Source organism: Lathyrus oleraceus, chromosome 2 (genome assembly GCF_024323335.1).
Source record: "Lathyrus oleraceus cultivar Zhongwan6 chromosome 2, CAAS_Psat_ZW6_1.0, whole genome shotgun sequence".
NCBI lineage: Eukaryota > Viridiplantae > Streptophyta > Magnoliopsida > Fabales > Fabaceae > Lathyrus > Lathyrus oleraceus.
This window is the reverse complement of record NC_066580.1, coordinates 447,643,382-447,651,831: the sequence shown is the minus strand read 5'-3', so window position 1 is coordinate 447,651,831 and position 8,450 is coordinate 447,643,382. Positions and strand designations below refer to the sequence as shown.

Here is an 8,450-nt window from a genome sequence, read left to right as displayed (position 1 = left end):
AGAATCCTCTTTTCCTCTCTTGTTAATGTTTGATGTCTCGTATGAATTATCTAATCACTATACTCTCGCGGCAAATTAACAAAACCATTATAGCCTATCCCCTATGAAATAACTCACTAAATACTACCAGAAGCTTTTTATTCCTAGTCCGCCAACGTAAGCATAGTTAGGCGATGTATAGAACGTTAATTCTCGATGCCACTACCCGGGGTCTTCTATCCCTATTTAACCAGCGTAAGTACAACAATTACCCTAGGTCCAACACATAGACTAATGGTCAATATTTCCTATGTACCTAAAATCAAATTAAAAGAGTATCTCACATAAAAAGTATTGCGAACAAGAATCAGTTGAATAAAATTATAGATCAATAGATTCATATAGTGATCAAATCAACCTTAATAGTTAAAAGAAATTATTGGTCAGTATTTCCTCCAATATGCCATCTTGGTGGACACAACCTTGCCCATAGGGTATCAATTCCTTTCCTTCCTATGATTATCACCCACCAGAGGCCCTAATACTTAAAAGAAATACTACAAACTTTACAGTACAAAAAGTCTTCACACAGGTTCAGAAACTCCCTCCCCGTATTAACCCCAAAGATACAACACTTAGAAAAATTGATCTTAAGTCCGTAAGCAAATTCAAAACTCCTAATAATCACCTTAATAGTTAATAGATTATCCAATGATGGAATCTGAACCAGAACAGTATCGTCGACATACTAAAGGCGATACACCTTTAAACCTTTCCATAAAGTTTTGAAATATAATTCAAGTCTATGAGCATCTCTAATGTTGGAAGGTTAGTGATTCCTTAATATTTAAGTTCCGTTGCTTATTTTTCTAACCATTAGAGTGTGATGTTGTGGCAATATTGGTCCCTTAAATTTAAGGGATGGAGTTTGATGAAGCAATCTCAAAAGTGGATAACTTAACATTAAATATTATTATTTTTGAACTAAATAAAATTAAAAGTGATTATTAAAATGTATCACAAATAAAATAATATAAATTGATGGTGGGAAAATATAGGTTTCTTATTTACAAATATCATTGGAGTAAAAGTAGTTAAAATTGCTTAGAGATTGCTTAAATGTAATGTGACAACAAAATATTGTTAAGAGAATAGAGTAATTCACATACATGTAACCAGTTGACATAATGGTGTATCCGGTTACACCTCTTTATATTTGTCAAACATAACTTATAGGAGATAAATGCAACTAGTTGACATAATATGACAATTGGTTACACCTGTAGTATTTTCCCTAGATTCTGAGTCTGTAGCTGAATGTAACTGGTTGGCATAATAATGCAACTGGTTACATCAGGGAGGTTTTTGTTTTTTCTATTTTGATAATTGTATCTCATCATTTAATTGTATAAATACATTATGGTATCTCATTACTAAAGTTATTCCATATGTTTTCACCCTCAATCATCATTCACATTACTTCTCCCCATATTTTCAAGAGCCTGTTTCGATCTATCAAACAACTCTAAAGGAGGAAATCTAAGAGGTAAAGGAGGAAGAAGGATGGTTAATAGGAGCACTGTGCAATATTATAATTGTCAAAAGCTTGGTCATTTTACAAGAGAGTTCAATACCAATAAGAAAGAACCTCAAGAAGATGAAGCTAAAGTTATAAGACAAGAATTTGGTGATGAGAACACACTCTTGGTCATGATCATATAAGTAAAATGCAACAGAAATAGGTTGCAAGACAGCAGTAGCATCTTAAAAAGAACATTGCAGAACTAAAGTGTAATCAGATGTTCTTTTAAGCCAACCAGTTACATATTGAAGAAAATGTCATCATGACTTTAAAAGAAGCATTGTAGTGCAACGATCAATGATATTTCAATTCCGGATGTTCAACGCATATGACGAGGAAGAAAGATTGGTTTGTTACAATTACCCATGACATGAAGAACAATGTTAAGTTCGCGGATGATACCACTCTAGCGGCGGAAGGGATCAGTGATGTATTGATTGAAAGAAGGGATAGTATACTTTCTTTGATAAAGGATATGTTATATATTCATGGAATCAAGTGTAATATTTTAAGTATTTTCCAATTACTTGAGAAGGATTACAAGAATCATATGGAGAACACGGCGCTATACGTTATGGACGCAAATGGTGTTTTGATCCAAAAAGCTTTTATGGCTCCTAATAGAACTTTCAAAGTTAAGTTGAAGGTTATGGAGCATAGATGTATTGCTAAAATGGCTAGTCGAGAATAGTGGATATGACATTATATGCTTAGGCATCTTAATTTCTGAGATCTCAATGCCTTGCAAAAGAACGGAATGGTGACGGGGCTGCCATTAATCAACACACTGACTGAAATTTGTGAAGAATGTGTGCAAGAGAAGTAACATAAGGGAAAATTCATAAGGGATGAAGGTTGTAGAACCAAGTATCACCTTAAAGTGATGTAGTTGGATGTGTGTGGACCGATGCAAGTTGATTCCATTGGTGGTAATAAATACTATCACATTTATTTATGATCATAGTAGAAAACTGTGGACGTGCCAAATTAAGAGAAATGATGAGATACTTGTAATGTTTAAGAAGTTCAAGTCCATGGTTGAAGGACAAAGCGGTCACAAACTTAAAGTTCTCAACATGGATGGTGGAGGAGAATATGTCTCGAATGACTTTGGGAGGCTTGTGATCAAGAAGGCATCGTACATGAGGTATTGTTTTCTTATACACCGCAACAAAATGGTGTTACTGAAAGGAATTATCAATCGATCATGAACATTGTTTGAAGTATGTTGAAAGGAAAGAACTTGCCAAAAGATTTATGGGGAGAATCAGTGTCCATAACTGCATATTTATTGAATATGTGTCTAACATAGAAGCTTGAGAAGATAACACCGGAAGAAGCTTGGTCCAGATTGAAACCGAACATGAGTCACTTAAGAGTGTTTGGCTCGATGGCGTATCGACATGTTCCAGATCAACTTAGAAAGAAGCTTGATGACAAAGGAAAACAGAAGATACTTGTAGGGTATCACTCTACAGTGGTTACAAGTTGCATGATGCAGCAAAGTGCAACCGGTTGTCATAATATGTTAATCTGTTACACTAATGAGAAACTTGTTCCTACAGTGCTGGAAGTTACATAACCAGCCCCAGTTGAAGCTCGAACGGAAGAAAATGTTAGAAGATCATAAAGGCAAAGATGTTTACATGATAGACTCCAAGAATGTGAATTGTTCCAGGATAACAAAATCAATGGCAATGGTGATTTCATCCATTTGGCAATTATGTTTAAATCTGAACTGGTTAAAACAGATGAGTCTTTGAGTGATCCAAAATGGATTTATGCTATGAAGGAGGAGCTAGAATCGATTGAGAAGAATGAAACTTATGAGTTATTTGATTTACTAGAAATAAAGAAGTTATTTGATGTAGGATGGGTGTACAAAGTGAAGGAAAATCCCAAGGGTGAAATAATCAAGCGCAAGACTTGATTAGTTGTAAAGGAATTTTCGCAAAGAGAATACACAGACTTTTGAAGAGGTAATTGCATCAGTGGCTAGAATTGAAACCATATGATTGGTTGTTGGGATTACAAATAACAACAATTGATCCATTTATCAAATGGACGTCAAATTTGCATTTTTGAGCAGACTGCTTGAAGAAGAGATTTAACAACCCGTTGGTTTTATTGTGAAAAACCAAGAGTCAAAGTTCAATAAATTGAAGAAAATTGTGTACGATTTGAAACAAGCTCCAAGAGCTTAGAAAAAGAGGATGTATAATTTTTTTAAAGGAGATTGGCTTCAAGAAGTTTGTATTCGAAAATGACGTGTATGTGGAAAAGGATACAAATGAAGGGATGATAATCCTTTGTCTTTACGTATACGACTTGTTGACTACGGTGAGCGATAAATGATGCATTTTTATGTTCAAATATGAGCTTAAGAAGGAGTTTGAGATGACCGACCTAGGCCTCATAACATACTTCTTTGACATTAAATTTTACAAGTCCAAGAAGGGACTGCTCATACACCAAAGAAGATATGCGATTAAGATTTTGAAGAAGTATGAAATGGAACATTATATTGTTGCCATTACTCTGGCTCAACACACAAGTAGTGTTTTCCCCATATTCCAAATATGTAGTCGAAAGTAATCAATTGACATAATAGTGCAACCAATTACACCTGAGAATTTTTAATTTTGTCTATTTTGATAATTGCATCTCATCATGTGATTTTATAAATATCTTATGGTATCTCACTAATAAAATCCGTGCACATATTTTCACCCTCAATTATCATTTTCTCTCATTTTCTCTCTCTACCTCTTTACACTCAATTATTCATCATCTTTGTAATTCCAAATTCTAACAAATATGACGCGATTAGGGTTTAATTAATTGACATCTTTAGATACTAAAGAAATGAGTAAATTTTGAAGGACAATAATTTAAACTTGGACCAGGGTGCTTCATACTACGGGAGTAGAGGACCAACATGACCTTGTCGGTTGTTCTACAAGACAAATTCACCACTAAGTGCAATCTCATTCATTCCCACTTCAACATGGTTTTCATTTCATGTGTCTAGATTCAGGGCTGGGTGCTAGCTAGGAAACAACAACAAACAAAAAAGCCTTCTATTCTATACTACTAGGCCCTCTCTCTTTTTCTCATAATAAAACCCAAATTAACAACACTAACATCACACTTGTCTTTCCTTAATCAACCACAATGTTACCCTTTCCACCTTCTTTCTCTCTCTACACTCTAATCTAACTACTAAGGTGAGTCTTATATTCTCTATTTTCACTTATTTTTTTCCAAAAAAAACAATATTCCCATTAGTGGTCCTATATATACAGTTAAAGCACTTCCTTAGATTTCTGAGAATAGGATTGATTAGTGAAATTCTGTTGTTGGTGAGATTATAAGAATAATCACACACAATAAATAACAGTATCTCTCTTCTACTACTACTATTACTATAATCATCATTGTTTAAGTTTTGTTCTTGTATATTAGATAGTGTTGAATTAGGGTTTAGCATCCATAACCATAGTTAAACACAAAATAATCATTGATTATGGTTTAAGTTAGAGAGAGATTATTCTAATTTAGATCTCTCTCACACACACACACCCTCCTCACAATAAGGTTAATGGAAACAAACATTTCACCAACAACTTTAGGTTACAATAGAGATTCTTCTTCTTCTTCACCAACTCCACCTCAAACAACTCCATCTCAAACTAACACAAACACATTAGTCTTCAATATTCCACCACAAAATCCACAACACAACAATAATCTTCATCCAGATCCAGATCTAGTCGTTACAACAAGCACTTCTACCATCCCAATAACACCACAACAGACAACAATAACAGCAACAAAAGTATATTACCGAGAATGTCTGAGAAACCACGCGGCAAGCATGGGAAGCCACGTGGTAGATGGATGTGGCGAGTTTATGCCAAGCGGTGAAGAAGGTACTCCACAATCATTCATATGTGCTGCTTGTGATTGTCATCGAAATTTTCATCGAAAACATGTCCAATTACCACAACAGCAACAAGAACAACAACATCAACAACAAACGCAACATGTTGTTAATAACGGTCACGTTCAGTTTAACACACCTTCTTCTTCATCTCAAAGATTCTCACACCCCACTACTTCTGGACATGTTCCACCTTTGATGATGACCTTTGGATCAGGTCCAGCTGAATCATCAAGTGAAGATCTCAACATGTTGGGTGCACAATTTTCAATACAAACGCAGCAGCAGCAGCAGCAGCAAGTTTCTAAGAAGAGGATAAGGACGAAATTCTCACAGCTTCAAAAGGATAAGATGATGGAGTTTGCTGAAAGGATTGGGTGGAAGATCCAGAAACATGATGAACAAGAAGTTCAACAGTTTTGTTCTCAAGTTGGTATCAAAAGACAGGTTTTCAAAGTTTGGATGCATAATAACAAACAAGCTATGAGAAAAACAGGAAATGTAAGCTTAGCTTAGCTATTTTTTTTTTTGTTCCATTTGTTTTAAAAGAAATAAGGCAAGAAAATTAGTATATAAATGAATAACATACTTGATCATTAATATTCAATTTCTATGTATTTAAAATATGTTATATATATGGTGTTTAATTATATTGATATGAAAGCTGTATGCACCGATTCTGAGTTTCTCACCTCTTTATTCCTTGGAATAGACTTTTGAAAGAGAAAGAAGAAAACGACAAATTTGTTTGTAATGTTTGTTATAAGCTAAATTAAGATTAGGGTAGGTGTAAGTAACAATATTTGATGCGTAATCTTTGTTTGGGGACTTTATGCTACTTTAATAATGGAAGTCTTGGTTCTTGAATCTATTGGGTTTCTATGGTAATCAATGTTAGGAATTAGGATCCCACCACAAATTTGTCATCGGATATAGGACAGACACCGACACATGATTATAGGAGACAACACCCGTTCTTTTCTCGAATTGATTTTGAAGGTTGTGTATTGTCTTGTCTCTATCTGAACAAATTAACCTTGAAGAAATATCTAAGATGATTACAAATGAACAAAGATGAAGAAAGTGTTGGGAGATACAAATTTCATCATAAGTATTTGGCAGCAATATATGGTGAAAGTAAATTACTTTTTGTCGTTTTGCACAACAAAGTGATGAGAGTCTCATCCTTGATATTTATCCTTTTATCATAATTGAAGTCCTTTTCTTTTCTTGAAGATGCCGATTAAACTTTGGGGAGGTGGAGGGTTCTTGAGGATAGGCAATTTTCGTGAAACAACATTGTTTCTTTTAGGTATGGAGCTCGGGTGTAGAGTTCTTTGTTAAGTGATGAGATGATTGGTTTAAAGAAAGTATTTTTATGATTGAGAGAAGTTTTTGCCTCTCGATTTCTTATTAGATCAGTAGTTAGATTGATTCGCCTCTTCATCTACCAAAGTGGTTAGAATGGTTTGAATACAAATTTTTGACATATGATGTTTAGGTAGGAAAGTTTTCATTGTGTCTCATTTGAGATGTTGCAAAAATCATAAGTGTTGAAACTATGTGAAGTTTGAGATATATTTTTCCAGTATCATTCATAGCCCAGATTTAATTTAAACTAAAAACATTAACTTAATTTAATTTGTCACAGAATTTGATGCTACTAAAAAATTAAGCTATACCTATGCTTTGCTTCATCCTCCACCATTTACATGCAAGTTGAACAATCTAATTTTAGTAATAAATATTTAACTTTTCCCATTATCCTGGGACAAAGGATCTAACAATCATAATTTCTTTCCTAATGTACCATTAATTATATAGTGTAATCCAGCAAAAGATGCCAAAGTAATCTAGTGTCTTAAAAATTAAAATATTTTGTCCGTGTCTATAGCATAATAGTGATCATGGACTTTATTTCAGATTTTCTAGAGTATGGACCACACAAAAAAGAGAAAGAAAAAAAAAGATGCATCTTTTGGATGATCATGCTATATTCTCATAATCAAAGATAAGAAACTAAGCATGTTAAGAAAAGGGTCCCATAATGTGACAATAACTATACAACATGCAACTACATACATGTATGTTGAAAGCTAAGAGAAAGTTATACTAATGAGGTTCTGTTAGAGTTATGGGGTATTCCTCATCTTAGCTCCAAGATTTCCTGTGGCTTCTGAAGCTTTTTCTTTTGCAGCTTCATATTTAATTTTGGCCTCTTCAGTCATAGAATTCTTTGCATACATGTAAGCTTCACTGACTTTATCTTTTGCTTCATCGTAGACACCAAAGGCATAGTTATGATTTCCACCACAATCCATTCCACCTTTTGCTTCATTGTGAGCTACATTTGAAGCCTTATCCGAAACTTTTAGTTTTTGCTTAGCATTCTCGTAGGTATCTTGCATTTTATCAATTGGCATTCTGATGATATCATCACTTCCAATTGCTTCCCTTGAAGCCGAATCAGAGAGAGACTCCGTGTTCTCTTCAGCAACATCCTCCACCGATGATCTGCACATTCCCACACAGATTCCAAGACACAGCACCAACAACAAATGTTTCGTACTCGTCATTTTGTTTTTCTTAAGGTTGAAGTAATAATTTCTTTCTTTTTGTTGTTTAAAATAAGAATGGAACACAATAGGGTTATGCAGTGCAGCATGAATGCCACGTGGGGTTTGGGAGAGAAACGTGGCGAATATGACACGTGTCAAACAGGGGTGAAGGGAACCCGCGTGACCCGTTTCGCGACCAATCTTGATTGTTTCCACGGGTTTTCCTCCACCTTCCGGAGATCTACTTCTTTCAATTTTTTTATTAAGTATTTTTATTTTTTATTTTATTTTATTTTTAAATCTAAAGTCAGACAGAACAAAACTACCTTAATACACATTAATTGCACTTAATTAGATTTCAACATAAAATCTTAAGAGTAACACAGTC

The 8,450-nt window shown here is 34.3% G+C and overlaps 2 protein-coding genes across 2 annotated transcripts; one reads left to right on the top strand and one right to left on the bottom strand.

Annotated features, from left to right (window-relative positions):
- Window positions 1-4,440: 4,440 nt before the first annotated feature.
- On the top strand, window positions 4,441-7,082 carry LOC127120237 (zinc-finger homeodomain protein 6). The gene has a single exon (XM_051050648.1). The coding sequence runs from the start codon at window positions 5,163-5,165 to the stop codon at window positions 6,018-6,020; it is 858 nt and encodes a 285-aa protein (XP_050906605.1). The 5' UTR covers window positions 4,441-5,162; the 3' UTR covers window positions 6,021-7,082.
- A 448-nt stretch (window positions 7,083-7,530) lies between these two features.
- Window positions 7,531-8,115, bottom strand: LOC127120238 (uncharacterized). The gene has a single exon (XM_051050649.1). The coding sequence runs from the start codon at window positions 8,078-8,080 to the stop codon at window positions 7,637-7,639; it is 444 nt and encodes a 147-aa protein (XP_050906606.1). The 5' UTR covers window positions 8,081-8,115; the 3' UTR covers window positions 7,531-7,636.
- Between the last annotated feature and the right edge of the window lie 335 nt (window positions 8,116-8,450).

What these genes read in the sequence shown, in the direction of transcription:
- LOC127120238 (XM_051050649.1), bottom strand. Translation starts at nt 8,080, where the DNA reads ATGACGAGTACGAAACATTTGTTGTTGGTGCTGTGTCTTGGAATCTGT.
- LOC127120237 (XM_051050648.1), top strand. Translation starts at nt 5,163, where the DNA reads ATGGAAACAAACATTTCACCAACAACTTTAGGTTACAATAGAGATTCT.